Raw genomic sequence first — 22,155 nt, forward strand, 5'->3', positions numbered from 1 at the left:
CGGTAATTTGACTGACGAACAGCGAAAATGGATATTAAAACAATACTGGAAGACAGAAAATAGTGAACGCGTAAGAGAACAGTGGGTCCAAACCTTTGCAACACCTCCCCCAACAAGGCTCACGGTTTATCGACTGTGTGACAAATTTGAACAGACAGGGAGTATCCACAATGCACCGAGAAGTGGTCGACCAATTACTGTGACCACACAAGAAAATGAATTCAAAGTTGCTCAGGCATTCACTCAAAGCCCACAGAAATCGAAATACAGAGCCTCATCTTAATTTGGTATTGAGCGTAGATCATTTGGGCGCCTAATGAATCGTGCCGGTCTAAAGATGTACACGCCTTGATTGATACATGGTTGATTGGAAGATGACTCGGATCGTCGTTTACAATTTTCTGAAAACATCCTGAGCGAGGAACTTGAAGGTAACGGCATTCTAAATAAAATTATATGGTCTGATGAAGCAAACTTTAAATTATCAGGTGCCGTTAATCGACACAATTGCGTTTATTATGCAACCGAAACCCCTCGTATCACTATTTAAAAACAACTCAATCAACCCGGGGTAACAGTATGGGCCGGGCTTTCTTGCAAAGGTGTTGTTGGCCCCATTATTCTTCACACAAGCATTGATCAAACTGTGCACTTAAACATGTTGCAGGATACAATAATGCCCCAAGTACGTGAACAATACCAAAATGATGACTTTTATTTTCAACAAGACGGGGCCCTCACTGTGTGAGCACTACTTCACTTAAAATTTCCCAACAGATGGATTGGACGCCGTGGCACCATCGACTGGTCAGCATCGACTGGTCAGCATCGACTGGTCACCATCGACTGGTCAGCATCGACTGGTCAGCATCGACTGGTCACCATCGACTGGTCAGCATCGACTGGTCACCATCGACTGGTCACCATCGACTGGTCACCACGCTCGCCAGATTTAACTCTTATTGATTTCTTTTTTGGGGCACAGTAAAAGATAAGGTTTTTGCACGCAAGCCTCGCACTGTCGAAAACATGATTCAGTTCATTTTGGAAGCTTGTCAGGAAATTGATGCTGATAAAGATCTTTGTTCTAGAGTGTGCATGAGTGTTTGTTCTCGATTAGAGGAATGTGTTAACGCTGACGGCAAGCAATTTGAATACCTGCGGAAATAGGGCTTTCTATTACATGTGTTTCTTATTATACGTGCTAATTATTACTTGTTTATGCAACATTTGTTTGTCTGTATAATAAATGCGTTAAACTTTACACGTTTTTTCTTTTTTTTACCACTGTATACCTACTTTTGCATCTCCCTGTATATACATACATATATATACATACATACATATATATATATACATACATACATATATAAATATACACACACATACATACATATACACACACATACATATACACACACACTATATATATATATATATATATATATATATAGAGAGAGAGAGAGAGAGAGAGAGAGAGAATTTATATATTCAAATTTCATTTAGAAAGAATTACTTTTCAAAATAAAAATTTATTGGTTAAAGCAAAGCATACATAAATGTTTAAAATAATTGCCTTAATCTGTGGATTTTAAATGTAAGTACATCGATCTAGTATATTGAGCAATTTTAGCTAGCTTGGATTGTTATGTTACCTTCCAATAATATTTTGGAATAGATTCACTAATTTGTAATCTAATGCATTCCATTATCTTGTAGTGTGTTTATATATATATATATATATATATATATATATATATATATACACTCCTATAATTCGTTTTTCTTTTGTGTGTATGGATATTCATATTAAAACCCTTCTTTTCTATTTATTTAATGTATTTATTTGCTTCCCCACCGAAGCAAATTAGGCACAAGGCTGTTTTTAATGTGGGGTAAAAACCAGCTCCCCTAAAATAGGCAAAAAGGGGGCACTCTTGTTATCAAAAATAATAATTGTCCCAGTATAGAGGGGTTTCCCCTCCATTGATTGGTACAAATTATTAGCATCTGCAGAACAGATGGTATTTATTTGCTCCCCCACCGAGCAAATTAGGCACAAGGCCAATTTTTAATGTGAGGAGTGAAGGGAGGGGGAAGAGAAAAAAGGGGACCAGCTCCCGAGAGGTGGGAAATGGGAGCTGGTTAAAGGTCAGGCATGTGGGGTTGCCCCCACATCTGGTCTTTGCTAGTCATAGCTTGCAGCATCTGCAGAACAGATACTACACTTTGCTCTGGCCCGAGGGCCAAGAACAACAGAAAAAAGGCAAGCCTCTTTTCTATTTATTTAAAAAGAAAATACAATTTTCTTATATATGGGTTGTGGAATGGCATTCACTAGCAAAAAATCTAGCTAATTTGCATATTCTTTTAAACATTCATTTCAATTAATTCCCTATTAGTTTTTTCGGTTTTCTTATGGAATGATCATCTTTAGTTAACTATTACGTGTAATTATATTCATGCAGATATGATTTATACTTGTATAATATTTGCGTAAAAAATTTATAGTAAAGACAAAATTGTTTCCATATATATTTATGTATACGTATATATTTTTGTTCAATCTATCTATATATCTATAAAAGTGAATGTGTGTGTGCGTGTATGTGTGTGTACATTTCCCTATGCAATAACTCGTTCACTTTTTAGTCTACAGACTCGAAATTTGATATACAGGGTACTGAGATTTGGGAAATCTATGTGATCGGTTTTCGGCCAGAAATTTGGCTGTTAATGATTTGACATTTGAGAACTCTACCAAACTCCTCCAGCAATTATGGGTCTAAACACTTGAAATTTTAGATATAGCTTCCTTGGACATGCATCTAACTTAATAACTTGATTTGAGTCCAAAACAATAAATGTAAAGATTTTTACAAGATCAGTATCGCTTTGATGTTCGACCATTCAGGCGACAAATACCGAAAAATTGGCTAAAAAAATTAATATCTTCACCTGCAACTGGGCACTTTTCTACAGGAGGGGGTCGCTTTTTTCGCCGATATTTTTGAAAGTCATCCTCTCCTTTCTATTGTCTAGCTTTTATTAAAACCTACGTCAATTCCGGTTTGGCAGTAGTCGTAACGACAAAGACGTCAGGTTTTTTTCCTCGTTCTTTTTGTCCTTCGCGGTACGGGTTTGAGCCTGCCTTTCTACAACCACATTTTTTTTTCTTGCTCAACACTGTTACATTTTTAGTAAAAAATGTAATTAATTATTCTTTTATATGTTGTTCGAAATCGAGAGAGAATAGGAGTTTGTTTTTGTTTTATTTTCATCTATTGTACTGTCGTCTGCGTTCAGTCAGAAAAAAAACCAAGAAAACAATCACAACGAGAGTGTATATTAAGAGATATATAGAGAGTGGTCAAAAAAAAAAGAAAAAGAAAAGAAAGAATAGCTAACGAGCGCTGACAGTAGAGGAGAAAGAAAGAAAAAAGAAAGAAACCAGCTAGCGAACACTGGCAGGCTGTATAGCGAGGGGAGGGGAAAAATATATATATAGAGAGAGGGGTGGCGTTTTAACCTGCACGCTTAGGAACGACAGAAGAGACAGTCTGCTCCTCGCTGCTAAGGGAAGCAGCCGACAACGGCGACACTGGGAATAGATATGATTAGCGGTAATACTGCGGTGGATAAAAGATGAGGAGGTGCGTTTACTAAACATTGGAAAAGGAGTCTATTTGATATATTTGGAGCTAATTTTTTTTTTAAGGAAATCGGATAGGAAGAAGAAGAACAACAAAGGAAATCGGATAAGAAGAAGAACGAAGTAAAGTCGCTAAGACAGTGAGTGAAGCAAAATCTCTCTCTCTCTCTCCCTTACTCTCTCTTTGTTTGAACTGAGCAGACGACAATAACCAGTATGAAAATGTCGTATTGAGATCTGGCATTTTTCTTGAACATTCTCTCTCAATCAAGACAATTTATTTTCTTTTATGCATTACTTCCTTAAATTATCAAAATAATTGCATTTTTATTTATTTTTTTTTGTATTGTTATAAATAAATTTACATCCATAATTCCCATCGGCCTTTTCTTTGTTATTTCATTTGTGTTTTTCTGTCTTATGTTTTACCGTTGTCTCTGGAGAATTTGGATAATCCCTATCCGTATTTATTTATTTACATTTTAATCCCGGAAGAAAAATAAAAAAATTTTTTTTTTTTATTATCGTTGCGATCATATCTTTACAGTTCCCTGTGGAGATAGCCGAGTCGTAACAACACACACATCCAAACACCTGGGCAACGCTGGGCTGAAATGCTAGTATATCTATAAAAGTGAACATGTCTGTGTGTTTGTCTGTCTGTGGGAGTACATTTCCATATGCAATAACTTTGTCAATTTTAAGTGTACAGACTCGAAATTTGATATAAAGGGTACTGAGATTTGGGAAAATCTTTGTGATCGGCTTTTGACCAGAAATTTGGCTGTTAAGGGGTCAAAGTTCAACGATTTGACTTTTGAGAACTCTACCAAACTCCTCCGACAATTTTGGGTCTAAACACTTGAAATTTTAGATATAGGCTCCTTGGACATGGATCTAACTTAATAACTTGATTTGAGCCCAAAACAATAAATGTTAAGGGGACATAATAGGGGTCAAAGTTTTTAAAAAATTGACCTCTGTGATCTCTACCAAATTACTAGACAATTTCTGGTCTAAACATTTGAAAATTTACATAAAGGGTATTCAGAGATAGAGCAAGCTTTTTAATCGGTTTGGGTCGAAAATTTGAGCTACCAATATATAAATTTATGTATGTATGTTTGCATGTCTGCCTAAAACTTTCGACAGAGGCGACGGATTTTCAGTATCGTTTTGAAGCTCGACCCTTCAGACGACAAATACCGGAAAATTGGCTAAAACATTAATTTCTTCACCCTCAACTGGGCACTTTTCAACAGGGAGGGGTCGCTTTTTTCGCTGTATTTCCGAAAGTCATTCCCTCTTTTTGATTGTCTAGCCTTAATTTGAACCTATGTCACTCCTCGTTTGCCGGTGGTCGTAACAGCAAAGACGTCACGTTTTTTTTCACATTCTTTTCCTCCTTCACGTCACAGGCCTGCCTTCCTACTACCACTTTTTTTGTTTTGCTCAACACACACCTGTTAACACCCGGGCACCCATACTAGTATATATATATATATATATATATATATATATATATATAATTTATTTTATTGATGCACAGGTAATAATATGCTTATGTAACAGTGTTTACGCATCAGCAGTGTTGTTCGTCAACAAAGCAATATCGTCTGCGTAATCTGTATCAGTAATGTGTGCTGATTGATGACTGACGTCTGTTTCTGGATTCATTTAGGGTGAAGCCTAGCATGTAGTGTATATCAACAGAGGTGCGAAGTACAAAGTCAAGACAGACAATGAAAAGAAAAGGGGCAAGTTCCTTGTAGAACCCCGGTGTGGATATTGAAAAATTCAGTGTCCCCATTTGACGACCTGACCATTGCTCGAGTGTGCTCATATGGCATCATGATAACATTAATGACTTCATTTGGAATACCATATGCTTTTAATATGCTGGCTATTTTTCCTCACAAAGATCATGACTGCATCAATGTTTTTTGCTTTGACTCCTTAACAGTAAGTATTTGACTAGTAGTAGAGCGATTCTTTCTAAATCCATTTTGTTTCTTCCTGAGCACTTCTTCGGTCTTTGGTTGGATACGGTTGAGAAGCATGGCATTGTAGATTTTTGCTGCAATTGGAGTGAGTGTTATTCCTCTGTAGTTGCTTGGTATGCTTAGGTCACCCTTCTTGGGGAAGGGAAGTATGCATCCTTCCCTCCATATATTAATAATTTTTTGATTATATACAGAATTGCATGAATTAAGAAGTATGTCATTGAAACCACCTGCCTTTCATACTTCAGGAGGTATGTTATCTAAGCCCGCATCTTTGCGATTCTTGGTCTTCTTTAGTACATTTAGAAGTTCCTCCATTGTAAAATCACTCTTCTCAATATCGAGTTCCTGTACAACAATCGACTGAATTGGTTGGTCTGTTACTTCTGGTTTGTGTCTGAGTAGCTTTTCAAAATGTGCTTTCCATTTCTAACATGCATTTTCCGGAGTGTTTGCCTTTAACTTAGCTTTGGCAGGTCGTTTGCGCCCAGATATCTCATTTACTATTTGCCAAGCCAGATAGGATTGTTTGTCATCTGTTGCATTCTGGATTCGATCTATTTGTTCTTGAACATACTTGTGTTGTTCTGATAGGTACATCATACTACACTCTTGAAAATTATTTAAAAAATGCTGCAAAGATCCTGTTGATAAAAACTAAAAGCAAAAAAAAAAAAAAAATGTTCAAATTTAGTTAGACGTCGATTGCGTCTTTTGTTAATGGAACAGAATCATCTTATGTGAGTAAAGGATTTTTTTTTTTCATTACTTAAAAAAATGCTGTGAAGAGCATACCGATCCTGGTAATAAAAAGTATTTGAATCTCCACAAATGCCAACCTTACGTCATAGCTCGTGCGGAAGTTACAACAGGATTAGCTCAAAGCTATACCGTCGGATGAAAGAAACATTCTCTTCAGACCTAAATCGTGGCAGAACAAGGATATAGTCTACGGTAATCATGTAGGACCGCTCATGACGGAAGACTGATGTAGAACCTGAACTGGCTAATGGGCTCTGGTAACGTCATGGGGAGCAGCATGACAGTTATGTGCCTTGGCGGAAGAACTAAAGAATCAGGCAATGGCAGGGCACAAAAGACACTGAGCAGAAGAATCATTAAGAGATCAACGATCAGGTTCAACTAGTCTAATTGAGAAATTACTGCAATTCACCTGTAGATGTAACTCACACAGGTGATATTATCCGGGCTATCGAAAGATTCAATATGACTCTAAATCAAACCAGAATTCCATACCGCATCGACTGCCACATGGGTAACCAAGGGTCACTACTTGGTGTGCTAGCACTGACCACAGCTATCGACAAGTTTACTACAGCACCAAAACCTAAGCTAGCAAAATGTAGACATGCCATCAAAATATCCACCTTTAATGTACGGACACTTCAACCCACATTTCAAATATCAGAACTTGTTGCTTCATCCAAAGAACACGATATCGATATTGTGTGTATTCAAGAGCACCGTCTCTTCCACAACGACATGGACATGAAGTACCATGAAATTGGTAACAGCTGGGCACTAGTATCAGCGTCAGCATGGAAAAATTCGACAAATAGTACCATTGGGGGAGTAGGACTTCTGCTTAGCCCTCGAGCATTGAAATCATTGAAAAGTGCTGAGAAGATAACACAAAGGATAATTCTTGCTACCTTCAGTGGTAATCCTGCTACTACTGTTATTTGTTGCTACAGCCCTACCAACGTCAGTGACAAGCAAGAGATCCTGAATTTCTACGATGAATTGTCAGCAATAGTGCGCTCAATCCCCAAACATAATTTATTGGTTATCGGAGGTGACATGAATGCACATATAGGACGGGAAGACAACAAGCATATGATGAAAAAAACCGAAATGGAGAGTATCTATTAACTTTTCTCCTCGAAAACAACCTACAATGCCTGAATACCTATTTTCAGAAAAGACCCATCAATCCCCAAATAGAGACAAGGCACAACTGGACTATCTTTTTATGAATAAGAAGTGGATCAATAGCATTCATAACTGTGATGATTATAGCAGTATCTATGGTGTGTCTACTGATCATAGGATTGTAACCTCTAAGTTGAAGTTAAGCCTACAAACGAACAAAACTAAAAACATCATCTAGACAGCCCTACAACTGGTCAACGTTGTCACATGACAATCAGATGAAACAGAGATTCATCTTCAAACTGCGAAACAGATTTGATGCTTTACAAGCACAATGGCAGGAACCAACTGTTAATACCACCTATGAAAACTTCGTAAGACCGCACCAAGAAGCAACAAAGAAGTGCATACCTCTGAAGCCCAAGGTAAAGCGAAAAGTACCGTGGGAAAATGACAAAATATCAAAACGAGAAAAATTAAAAAACATAATCAAAAAGCAACATAAATATCCTACTCGACAGAATACAAAATGAGACTATCACTGACTGTCATAAGGCCAGAAACAACAGCCAATGCATTAAAACTCTCGGATGAAATAATAAGTGATAGCTTGTTAATATCAATAAAGTTCAAGGAACTTCCAACCGATTAGTTTATAACTGTTATAACGCAAAAAGACAAACCCATATCTTTCAGTGAATTTAAAGTGGCACTGCATAGTTACGAAGAGACAAATCGGATGCTCATGGACAATAATTACTCTAGCAATTTATGAAGTTCAAAAATGCTTCTCGAAAACCAACACAACCAAATTACACATCTCACCTCAAAAGTAATTTTCCCAAGAAAAAGAATAAAATTATCTGCTATAATTGTGGACGACCCAATCACAAAAGTTTCCAACGTCGATATAAAAGCTCAAAAATGGATTCGATTAAAAATGCTGAGAACTTTCAGGAAAAACATACATTTCTATTCACTTCAACAATATAACAAACGGTAAAAATCTTCTTGTAGACTGATTTTATTCATTTTGATTCTAATCCACAGAGTCATTTTGTTGAACTGGCTGAGGGTAGTCAAATAAATGATATAGTCTTGAAAAGAGGTGATGCTAAAATATCACTAAAAAATAATAAAAGCAACATTTGTAACTGTATTCTAAAAAATGCTCTTTTCATACCTACATTTAAGCAAGACATACTTTCTGTACAAGCTGCCATTAAACAAGGCACGAATATAAAGTTTGGCCATAAGTCAAAATTGATATACCCAAATGGAACTGTATTTGACATTAAAAAAAATGGCCAACTATATCATTTAAAAAGTATGGTTCCCTCAAAAACTGGCTGTCACGACTTGGAAACCTGGAATAAAATTCTAGGACACTGCAATACAGCTGATATTAAAAAGTTACCAAATGCAGTCGAAGGCATGAAAATAATACCTTCAGACGATCTCCCAAATTGTGATGTTTGTGCACAGGGAAAAATGGTGAAATAAAAGCAAAACACCAGACAGAAAGGCCACGAAAATTCTCTCACTTGTGCATTGTGACTTGGTAAGCCTGATAAGCCTGATGGGAAGAGATAACTTAAGGTATGCATTGAATGTTGTTGATTGAGGTTTAATCATGGTTTATTTTTTGAAAAACAAATCCGACACTATCCTCGCCACTAAGAAATTGAATATAGTAGGCAAAAAAAAAATCAGGAACACAGATAGGAAATAGTCAGTATCGCCCACCTCTAGAGAGATGGATTTCTTGGCTGTAATAATATATAGATAAAAGAAGCAGCAAAACCAAACAAAAAAAAACTCGTTTCTCGCAGACACATGGTTCGTCACAAAGAACAATCCAATTGCCAGAACCACCTACACACAATCTGCCCTACACCCACCACTGCTTTCCAGCATCCTGCCTTTATAGCGACCGGGAATTATCCATTTGCATAATCGCGCGAGAGTAGACACGATTCTACGAGAATTGCATGGGGTCAACGCTAATAAAAAACCCATGGACGCCATCTTGGAACTCTCTCTTCCACTCAGCCTGAAACACAACAGACGTATCCGAGGTAAGCTCTCTATTTCCCCTCATTTGGTTATTGCTAATTCTGCTACAGTGCCCCTCTGATCTCATGATCACAAGCAGGGCAGGGGGACAGTCGTCTTTGTTGGTTACTTCTTCAAGGAACCGGAGACAGCACTTCCTCCTTGCCATCTTTCTCATTACCACCGTTATTGCCACCAGTCTGTTTCATAGGCGGTGTTTCACAATCAGAGCAGTATCCGTCTTTGTCGGGTACTTCTTCGTAAAGGCAAGATGGGTGGTCCCTCTTCCGCTTCTTCAGTACGTGCATTATATGACTCAAAATCCTCTCTGTCGTCCTGCATTATACTCTCTGTCCTTTCAGAAGACATTATACTGTCTGAGTCTACCGCTTCCTCCGATGTAACAACATAAAGGCAAGGGTGCAAATCTTTCACGTGGCGAGGCTGTCCACCAAAATCAATTGAGGGCTGATTACCTTGGTCACCTCACCCTTGCCGAACCTTGTGGTACATCGATTTTGTGGTCTTTTGACCCACACATGATCTCCAACCTGGTAAGAGCTGCTCTTGGGACCTGAAGACACAGTTGCAAGATTGGTCTCCTTTACTCAAACTTTGTATCGATAAATCCTGTTGGCAGGCGCAGTGAAGAGAGATGTGTCGTCTCTTGGTGTGATGTTATACCAGTAGACAGCCTCCTGTATGGGACAGATACCTGCTATTCATTTCACTGTACGGTGACATCGCTCCGCTATGCCATTTCCGGCTGGAGCATATGCACAACGGAATTGCAAGTGAACTCCCCATTTTTGTGCAAATGCTTGGAACGTGTTGCTGCAGAAAGCCGTGTTATTGTCTAAAAGGATTTCATGCGGTGAGCTACGCTCGAGGAACACTGCCTCCAACTGATGAATCACGCTTGCCAAGTCCTACCTCGCCAATTTCCTCCAAATGGAGAAACGCGATGGACCACAGTCTGTTAGAGTTAAAAAATGGAAGGTGCCATAGCGCGTGATATCCATTCCAATTCTCTGCCAATTCTCGTTAACTTCCAGCTTTCCATGTTTTCCACCTAACTGGCGCTGGGTCAATGAACTGACATTCCTCACATTTCCGTATAACCGTTTTAACGGTTGCTTTTGTCGTGGTTGGCAACTTTTCCTGACAAAGTAGGTAGTGCATTGCACCTACAGATGTCCACTACTTTTGTGAATAGCCATGATTTGACTCTCATCCAGCTTATCTGTGTGAACCGCACCTATCACCAGGTCAAGCTCTTTTTTCTTTTTCATTGCCTCAAACTACTGCTGTTGTGCTCGTGTCAATCGGTCAGCGATGTTTCGTGCTGATGGAACCAGCATCACATCCACTGTCAGCCTGTACTCTTTCACAAGCTCCTTGAGAGTGATTAGTTGCCTCCTAATAAGCATCTTGCTTGCTGCTTTGATGCATACTCGCACCTTTCCATTTAGCGTGTCCAAGACCCAATGATATACGCAGACAGAATCTGTCTTTATGTGTAGCATCTTGCTCTGCCACTGAAGAGCCAAATTGATGTCTTTCAATATGGCGTCCAGTTCGGCTAAGTTGATATGTTGAGAGTCATCTTCAGGTTGAAGCCAACATGCATCTTCCAACACAGTTTCACGCATCTCCAAGGCTGCACCAATTGCTAGGGATCTAGCATCGACCCATACATTCTGCTCTTTGCCGTCCACACACCAATTTCCCCATGCCAGATCGTTCTGCTGCACAGATTCTAAGGTTTCGAACATCGTACAATGCAGTATGGCGTCTCTTGCTTCATCATCCCAGCCCTTCGTTACCGAACTTACTCTCCTTCTAAGTATTCCACAAGCCACACGAAGCCAACCGCACACTGGAAAGTGCCCGACAAGTCAACCACACAGGGAAAAATTGTTTGTCGCGTAACAATGCTGGGAGCCTCTGGAATTGAATTTCCTGACTTCCACCGCAGTTCACTGCATGCCATCCTGACCACCAATCCCAGCACCCATGCACCATCCTTCAACTTCTCCGGGTTCTTGCACTCCACCCGAACTGCACTAGGTGTTCTCTTACATGGGTTGCGGGCACCATGTCTTCATTGACAAAAATGTCATCAATGTAAGCAGATGCTGCGCGGCTTAGAACTTCTTCCTGAGATAATACTTCGCTGACAATTGCTCTCATTATCAGGGGAGCCACATTTAAACCAAACCCCAGGCGGGTATTTTTTCCCCATCGATTTCCACAGTCTGGTATGGCCACAGTGTCTCATGGACCCGGACTTGTAGGTATGCTCTCCTGAGGTCCAGTGGAGACACGTTAGCACCTTTTTGTCTCGATTCGCGCAGTTTAGCCGCACAAACATCTGCGTTGGCCGTAAATGTGTCTACGTAATGATTTAGCTCCCGGTAGTCCATCACCTGGTGCACTTTGGTTTTGTTCTGCTGTATCACAGCCATCAGGAAAATTAGGCCTTTGGGGAGGGGGTCCCAATTTATCCTCTGGGTACGGCATGAGCCAACCATTATCTATCCAGGTGCGGAGCTCCTGTGTGTACTCTTCATGGATTTCTGCCAGCACTGGGTATTCTGACACTCGATTGTGTAGCTTTTCAGGGGGGTGGTACTCAAACCACTCCCATGATGCAGTCCACGTTCGGTTTTGATGGTCAAAGGTGGCGGTGAAATGCGGTTCATTAACAGAAATGGCTGCGCATTTAATATTTTTCATGCCGCTGTAGGCTCAACAATGACACCTCCCAGAGATTTTATGGCGTCGATCCCCAAAAGTAAGTCAAACCCCAGCAGTTTGCCACGCACCACCAATACATCGATTCTGGCAGACACACCTCCACCAGTGGATACAGAGACTGCTCCAACACCGCAGCATGCATGGGATATTCCACCAATCGTTTCAACATTTACATTCGTTTTTCTCCAAGACTGGCACCGGTCTGCATGTAAAATCATCCTAGACCATCCGGTTTCAATAAGCGCCAAACATTGCGTTCTGTCAACATGAATGCTTATCACCGGGAACGTTGGGTTCACATATTGGTGGGGAAGGAGACTGGCGCTTATGCGTCCTCCCCTTGCTCATTTCCCGTAATAGCCGTAGAGAAAAAAGAAGCAGAAAAAACAAACAAAAAAAAATTTGCTTCTCGCAGACACATGGTTTGTCACAAAGAACAATCCAATCGCCAGAACCACCTACACACAATCTGCCCGACACCCCTCACTGCTTTCCAGCGTCCTGCCTTTATAGCGACCGGGAATTATCCATTTGCATAATCGCGCGAGAGTAGACACGATTCTACGAGAATTATATGGGGTCAACGCTAATAAAAATCCATGGACGCCATCTTGGAACTCTCTCTTCCACTCAGCCTGAAACACAACAGACGTATTCGAGGTAAGCTCTCTATTTCCCCTCATTTCGGTTATTGCTAATTTTACTACAGAAATATTATACAATATGACCAACACAAACACACAATGTTTAGTCTTCTATGATTTTTTTTCTTCTTGCAGCATTATATTGTCATGCATTTTTTTCTATCTAAGAATTTCCTATTTTTCTGAAGAGTATATGCACAAAAGAGACGATTTGACATAATAATAACTGCTTGTTTCTGCGTGATCAAATGGATCTGTAAAAAATATACCGAAATTGTAATATGTTGAAGAAGCTGTTTTGCATGAAAAATAAACATTTGGATCTTGGAATGTAACTGTACTGTTAATCTTTTATATGTGCTCTGTTATTATACATTGAGCTTCTAAACAAAAAGGCTTGGTATACACAAAGAGTGAAATATAACTGAAAAAAAACAAAAAAAACAAAACATTTTACCAAAACGCATATATATATATATATATATATATATATACTAGCATTTCAGCCCGGCGTTGCCCGGGTGTTTTGAGGTGTATGCTTAGCAAAACAAAAAAAAGTCAATTTTTTTTTAATTTAACCCCTATTATGACCCCTTAAAATTTATAGTTTCGGGCTCAAATCACTTTATTAAGTTAGATCCAGGTTCAAGGAACCTATATCTAAAATTTCAAGTGTCTAGACCCAAAATTGTCGGAGGAGTTTGGTAGAGTTCTTAAAGGTCAAATCGTTGAAATTTGACCCCTTAACAGCCAAATTTCTGGCTGACACCCGTCACATCGATTTTCCCAAATCTCAGTACCCGGTATTTCAAATTTCGAGTCTATAGACTAAAAATTGACAGAGTTATTGCGTAGGGAAATGTACACAGACAGACAGACAGACACGTTCACTTTTATAGATATATATATATATATATACTGCGTATCAAATTATTAACAAGATAATATTTATTTACCAGTTTCATAAACTTACCGGTAGTTTTGTATCAAAAGCTTCGGAAACATTGGCAATGCTGAACTGCGCATACTGTGAAACTTTCATAGTTCTGCACAATGCCATCGTAATTGCCATCATAATTGGTGAATCCACGGCATTTGAGGTTTTTCAAATTATTAACAAGGCAGTTTGTTTCGTCAATAAAATTGGTTGTAAAGGTGGATTGAGTAGTTCTAAAAAGAGTCCTATTACAGAACAGCTAGGAAAAGTTAGGACTACCCTCGAAATATCGAAAATGATAGGAAGGTACCATCAAAATGTAAAGAACTTTGTCAATGACCCTACAAAGGTACGTAAGAGAGCTGATAAAGGTAAATCTAGAGTTGTTTCATGCCGTTCTCTACTCCAACGATGGAGCACTGTTGAAACACCTGGGCAGGAGCTGCTAGAAGTAGCTTATCCTGCCTTCACAAAGTTCAAAATCGACTTTGTAGCTTAGTGGGGGATGCCCTATTCTCTTCCCTGCAACCTCTTTCCCACAGAAGAGATATTGCGAGCTTGTCTCTGCTTTATTGTTATTTTCATGGCAAGCGCTTGTCTGAGCTCCACTCTATGGCCTCTTCAAATTTTCCTCTCCAAATTTTCACAAAAAACACTCGTCTAGAAAAAAACACTTTGAATAATTTCCCCCACTCTTTATCTGTGCCTAAACCAAAACATAGATTTCATGAACAAAGCTTCTTTCTTAGAACTGCACGCCTGTGAAACTCTCTTCCGTTTGCCTGTTTTCCATCTGACTACAATTTGGTTGTTTTTAAGTGCAGCATAAACAAATTCTTGATGAACCGTCCTCTTAAGTTATCCAATTTACCAAATTTGCACTACTAATGATTACTATATTATCCCATTGACTACTTACTGTACACTCAGTAACCCTTATCCTCGAGTGGCCCTCGGGCCTTGATATGAGGTGACCCATATGTAAAATAAAAAAATGTTACCAAAATAATGAAAATATTTTTTTATGCTAACATGTTAACAAAATAATGAAAATATTTTTTTATGCTAAAATGCTAACAAAACAATAAAAACAATTTTTATGCTAAAATGTTAAAAAATCATGAAAATATTTTTTTATGCAAACATGTTAACAAAATAATGATAATATTTTTTTATGCTAAAATGTTAACAAATTATGAACATATTTTTATGCTAAAATATGATATTTTTTATGCTAAAATGTTAACAAAATAATGAAACTATTTTTTATGCTAAAATGTTAACAAAATAATGATAATATTTTTTATGCTAACATGTTATCAAAATAATGAAAATATTTCTTATGCTGAAATGTAAACAAAATTAACATATTTTTTTATGCTAAAATGTTAACAAAATAATGAAAATATTTTTTTACGCTAACATGTTCACAAAATAATGATAATATTTTTTATGCTGAAATGTTAAGATAATGAAAATATTTTTTATGCTAAAATGTTAACAAAATAATGAAAATATTTTTTATGCTAAAATGTTAACCAAATAATGAAAATATTTTTTATGCTAACATGTTCACAAAATAATGGTAATATTTATTATGCTAAAATGTTAAAATAATAAAAATATTTTTTATGCTAAAATGTTAACAAATTAATGAAAATATTTTTATGCTAACATGTTAACAAAATAATGAAAACAATTTTTATGCTAACATGTTAAAAAAATAATGAAAATATTTTTTATGCTAAAATATTAACAAAATAATGAAAATATTTTTTTTATGCTGACATGTTAACAAAATAATGAAAACATTTTTATGGTAACATGTTCACAAAATAATGATAATAATTTCTTATGCAAAAATGTTAACAAAAAAATGAAAACATTTTTATGCTAAAATGTTAACAAAATAATGAAAATATTTTTTATGCTAAAATTTTAAGAAACAGATGATAATATTTTTTATGCTAACGTGTTAACAAAATAATGAAAATATTGTTTATGCTAAAATGTTAATAAAATAATGAAAATATTTTTATGCTAAAATGTTAACAAAATAATGATAATATTTTTTATGCTAAAATGTTAAAATAATGATAATATTTATTCTAAAATGTTAACAAAATAATGATAATATTTTTAATGCTAAAATGTTAACAAAATAATGATAATATTTTTTATGCTAAAATATTAACAAAATAATGATAATATTTTTTATGCTAAAATATTAACAAAATAATGATAATATTTTTTATGCTAAAATGTTAACAAAATAATGATAATATTTTTATGCTAAAATGTTAAAAAATAATGATAATATTTTTATGCTAAAATGTTAACAAAATAATTATAATATTTTTAATGCTAAAATGTTAACAAAATAATGACAATATTGTTTATGCTAAAATGTTAACAAAATAATGAAAATATTTTTATGCTAAAATGTTAACAAAATAATGAAAATATTTTTATGCTAAAATGTTAACAAAATAATGAAAATATTTTTCATGCTAACATGTTAACAAAATGTAAATATTTCTTATGCTGAAATGTTAACAAAATAATGCAAATATTTTTTAGTCTGAAATATTAACAAAATAATGAAATATTTTTATGCTTAAATGTTAAAAAAATAATGAAAATAATTTTGTGCTAAAATATAAACAAAATAATGAAAATATTAACAAAATAATGAAAATATTAACAAAATAATGAAAATATTAACAAAATAATGAAACTATTTTTTATGCTAAAATGTTAACAAAATAATGAAAAAAAATTTTCTGCTAAACTGTTAAGAAAATAATGATAATATCTTTTTATTCGAACATGTTAACAAAATAATGAAAACAATTTTTATGCGAACATGTTAAAAAAATAATGAAAATATTTTTTATGCTAAAATATTAACAAAATAATGAAAATATTTTTTTATGGTGACATGTTAACAACATAATGATAATAATTTCTTATGCTAAAATGTTAACAAAATAATGATATTTATTATGCTAAAATGTTAACAAAATAATGAAAAGATTTTTCATGCTAACATGTTAACAAAATGTAAATATTTCTTATGCTGAAATGTTAACAAAATAATGCAAATATTTTTTATTCTGAAATATTAACAAAATAATGAAAATATTTTTATGCTTAAATGTTAACAAAATAATGAAAATAATTTTGTGCTAAAATATAAACAAAATAATGTAAATATTAACAAAATAATGAAAATATTAACAAAATAATGAAACTATTTTTTATGCTAAAATGTTAACAAAATAATGAAAAAAATTTTTTCTGCTAAACTGTTAAGAAAATAATGATAATATCTTTTTATTCTAACATGTTAACAAAATACGGAAGATATTTTTTAATGCTAACATATTAACAAAATAATAAAAACAATTTTTATGCTAAAATGTTAACAAAATAATGAAAACAATTTTTATGCTAAAATGTTAACAAAATAATGAAAATATTTTTTATGCTAACATGTTCACAAAATAATGAAAATATTTTTTTCTTCTAACATTTTAACAAAATAATGATAATATTTTTTATGCTAGAATGTTAAGAAAATAATGAAAATAGTTTTATGCTAAAATGTTAACAAAATAAGTAAAATATCTTTATGCTAACATGTTAACAAAATAATGATATTTTTTATGCTAAAATGTTAACAAATTATGAAAATATTTTTATGCTAAAATATTTACAAAACAATGATATTTTTTATGGTAAAATATTCACAAAATAATGATAATATTTTTATGCTAAAATGTTAGCAAAATAATGAAACTATTTTATCCTAACATGTTAACAAAATAATGAAAATATATTTTATGCTAAAATGTTAACAAAATAATTAAAATATTTTTATGCTAAAATGTTTACAAAATAATGAAACTATCTTTTTATGCTAAAATCTTAACAAAATAATAAACTTTTGAAACTATAATTTCTTCACATCTTGGAAACTACTTGTTTCTTGGAATTTTAAAGGTTATTTTCGTTTTCAGCAAAACGTTTAATAGTGATCATTTTAAAGGATTTTTTGAGGGTCGAAAGATGCTGCAACTTTACCAAAGTATCTTGAGGAATATGATGGGATGCTCACTTTGACAACCGAGAGTAGGAGGACTGTTCTGAAATTTGAACCATTGAGGAAGTACAGGTTAAGCTCCCATTCATCTATGTTAAAATAGGGCTAAGACTCCTCCGTCTAAAAAAAAAAAAAAAAGAAGTATTTACACCGGTAGGGATGGGTTTAGGCTTTCTTTTTTTAAAATAAGGGCTAATCAAGGCCAATAATGCTTTCAGCTAGTTTGATCAATCCTTTTCGCAAGCCAGTGTGAAAAGTATTTGTAGAGGTAGAAATAAGAAAAATAACATTTAACTGCTTGTATATCCACTCTCTTTCTTTCATCATAATTTATAACCTTAGCCAAGTCAGGAGTCATCACTGCAGGACTGATATTTATTATGCTTGATTTCTTTTTATGGTCTTTGTTTCTGCCCAGAAAACTTGTAATTTTTACCAGCCACTAAGAGACCTCCTCTTCAATACTGAACCAAAAAAACTATGTATATCAATTTGATAGTATTTTTCTCAATGAAGAATGATTTTTAAAATAATAATGCCATTATTCAAGCATGTTCCATACTATTCTGCATAAGTATCCAGAGCTCTGATAATAGCTACTTTTTTCACAACAAAAAAGTTATAATTGCTACTTGGGGAGAAACAAAAACAAAACAAAAGCACCCATTCTTTCATAAATATTGGCAAACCAAAAAAATACCATTCACAGTTAGCAGCAAACGGTGTTTGATCAGATTCAGTTCCTGATATTAAACTTTATCAACAATATAACTTCTGGCAAGGGTATTAATTTCCAATCCCAAGTTTATTTATTTATTAAATTGTTAGGTAAAAGTAAAGGATAGTTAAAGTTCTGCAGATTATTTTCAAAGACATCCTTAACTTAGAGGCTCAATTAAAGTTTAAAAATAAAAATAAAACAAAATACTGGAAGAAACCCACCCCATAAACGTTATCATAATATTTATTAGGTGAATTTCTACCAGTAATTTGTTTTATTTATATTTTTAAGCCCTTATCAGGACTCCAAAGATATTACCATATCGTGCCAGCCATTTTTTCTTGTTTTCAAGTAACGCTCAACAGTTGTAATTTGTAAACAAATTTTGCCAATTTTCTGCAGTATAACATTTTTTTTAAGTAAAAATTTTCTTGGTGCAAGAAAATTAAAGCAGTGGCCGCCAGCAATTCAATAATTGAATTAAGTTTCCATTTTCAAATCTTAATAAATTAAATTTAATTAAGGTAAATATGGCAATACAAAATTTTATTCAGGTTTTCTTTCAGATAATTATATATAAATATTTGTTATAAAATAATTATTAAATGAAACATTATAATTTTCATTTTCGGTTTTTCTACAGAATTTGAACCTCTACTTTAACCGAGGGGAATAGGGGCTTAGCTCACATTTCTCGAATGGTCCTAATTTTTTGTTGTCAAAGTGCCATTTTTACCTAGTTATTCACTTTTGTCATTCCCCCCCCCCCGGTGCCATTTTTACCGAGCACTCTATTCTGATAATACACTTTATCCTTTCTGTCTTCGGTCAGTGAAGGAAGAAGCAATTTTTATTTTTGTTCCAATCCAGAATACCTCTTTAGAGAGAGCTGGATTTTCTGTACATTAAAAGCTGACCTCACGGTCTAAGTCTGTCGTCGAGGGGAGGCAAGTAAATCAGAACATAATTTGTTTTAGAATGTAACTAGGAATTGGCATTTACTTATTAAAATTAGTAAAAATTTCATTTTTCTAAAGAAAAGGATTATGCCCGGTGAAAACGGAAGGCGGACGTAAGTATTTTTTGATGAAGTCTCTCTTTAAAAATCTACCAAAAATCAAGTAATTATCCAATCAATACGAAATTTTACGGATTATTAAGTGAAGAATGAACTTTATAATAGTGTACACTTTTTTTCATAATCATATTCATATATATATATATATATATATATACATATACTAGCAAAAGTACCCATCGCTGACTGGGTTCAAAAACAGCCTACAGAAAATGGACTCTGATTTATGAAAGTATGATAGGTTATGAAAAGGAAGGGTTGTAAATTTGGGGCTATCAAAACCAAAGCAAAATATGATGAAAGTAAAAATAAAATAGATAAACCCCATAATTTATTATACCATACCTGTTCACACTGAAACACTTATCACAATATTCTGTGGATCTATATTAAAAAAACCTTGTTAAACTTTGTGACATATTTCCATTCTATGGAGGTCAGGTGCGAACGAACGCCCCATAATTTTATTATACCATATTTCTTCAAACTGAAACAAAATTATCAAAGTATACTTACGCAGATAGATATGAAAAGTCGTCATTAAAGTTTGTGCCTATTTCAATTCTATGGAGGTCAGGTGCGAACGCAGACCCCACAATTTTATCACACCATCCCTATTTAAGTTAAAATATACTTATCAAAGTATTCTTATGTACATCTATATCAAAAACACATGTAAACGTTTTTTTTTTTTAATTTTTAAATTTTTTATTTCCATACTATGTGGACCAGGCGCGAACACAGACCCACAATTTTAATGAACCACCGTTCTGCCAGATCAAACATACCCATTCCTGTGTCTCGATACATCTTCTATCATTATGTGTAATCAGTTTTTTAAAATAGTCAACCTTATAGGAGCCTATTCGTGACCACACACACACAGCTTTATGTTATATATATATATATATATATATATATATATATATATATATATATATATATATAAAATGAAAATTACAATTGAATTTACCAAAATGATCCAAGATGGTAAAATTAAAGTAAATTATAAATATTAAAGAATTAATATTTATAAAATTATCTCAGCCAGATATAAAAGCTCGATAATACCAAATAGGAAATAGAGCTTATAATATGAGCAAACAGTTAATGAAATATGTTAAAAAACACTTTGAAATGAGTTAAAAACATATTTAATCTGAAAAGGAAACACTAGATAAATGGATAGTCCTTAATCCGCGGAGTTTCGAAGAAATACTCTCCTTCTCATCAGAGGGTAGGAATTAGCAAAATGCAGGATCGGATTTTGCATGCAGAAGTATTTGATGAAACAACAAATAAGTCAAAGATCTTACTTGAAAATAAAATAAATTAAGCAGAGGGAATATGGTAAAGAAAAAGGTGATTACACATTAATGGATAGTCTGGTGGAAGATAAAAAATCCAGTGACGGTAAAATCCAAATGTAAAACTTCAAGAAAGTTAAAAGAATTTCCATTTGTACAAGTAAAATCCAAAGAAATCCCGTAATTGGAAGAAGATGGTCCATAATAATCCAAAGGTAGAACTCCATGGAATAATTCACAAAAAAGTGTGTACACGGAAAAAATAATATTAATAAAAGAAAAATAAGATGTGCTTTTCACTCTACTTCCGAGACATAACTATAAATAAAAAAAATCTGGGAAGAGAAAGGAGAAAAAAAAAATGATAAAGTTAAATATAAAATAAAGGGAAACAAAAGTCAAACTGACCCAGACAGGAAATGTTAAAGGCGCGAAAATATATATAGGGCAAAATAAAATAGGTCAACTGAAATGTACAGGTCACTTAAAATATATATATATATATATATATATATATATATATATATATTTACCTACAAAAACCCTCTTCTTTACTTGTGGATACAAATATGCTTAAAATAATCAGCCGAAACTGAACAAAATAGATTGTATTTTGGGGAGGGGGAAGATTGCAGATTTAAAAAAAAAAACAAAAAAAAAAACAATTGTGCATATACCCGATTTTAAGGTTGAAGTGTTCAATTTTTCATCTTTTGTGTTTTGAAGTGTGAAATTCGTTGAATATGTTAATGATAATTATTATCTTTCAGATAAGCAAATATATATATATATATATATATATATATATATATATATATTTTCAATATTTTTGTAATGACACTATTTGTAAATCTTTGAAAAATAAATTAATGATTTTCTTTTAGTGAGCCCAATATTGCTAATATAAGAAGTAATACCAAAAAAGAAAAAAATTGATAAATAACTGCGCATTTTGCTAAAAATATGATAATTTCTTTCTGCAATTTCTTGTTTATTAACC

General features: G+C 34.1%; 1 protein-coding gene across 10 annotated transcripts in view; it reads right to left on the reverse strand.

Annotated features, from left to right (window-relative positions):
* The window catches only part of LOC145247890 (UDP-N-acetylglucosamine transporter-like), a 558,987-nt gene that overhangs the window by 241,754 nt on the left and 295,078 nt on the right, over nucleotides 1-22,155 (reverse strand). Inside the window, exon 1 of one of the 10 annotated variants that reach the window (XM_080109501.1) lies at nucleotides 18,065-18,144. The exons of 8 other annotated variants lie outside the window; for them this stretch is intronic. In XM_080109501.1, coding sequence (XP_079965627.1) covers nucleotides 18,065-18,138 — 74 coding nt within the window. In that variant the 5' untranslated portion in view covers nucleotides 18,139-18,144. One more of the 10 variants, XM_080109508.1, reaches the window with a different exon arrangement.

This window comes from Euprymna scolopes, chromosome 26, assembly GCF_053919585.1.
Source record: "Euprymna scolopes isolate OS-2025 chromosome 26, ASM5391958v1, whole genome shotgun sequence".
NCBI lineage: Eukaryota > Metazoa > Mollusca > Cephalopoda > Sepiida > Sepiolidae > Euprymna > Euprymna scolopes.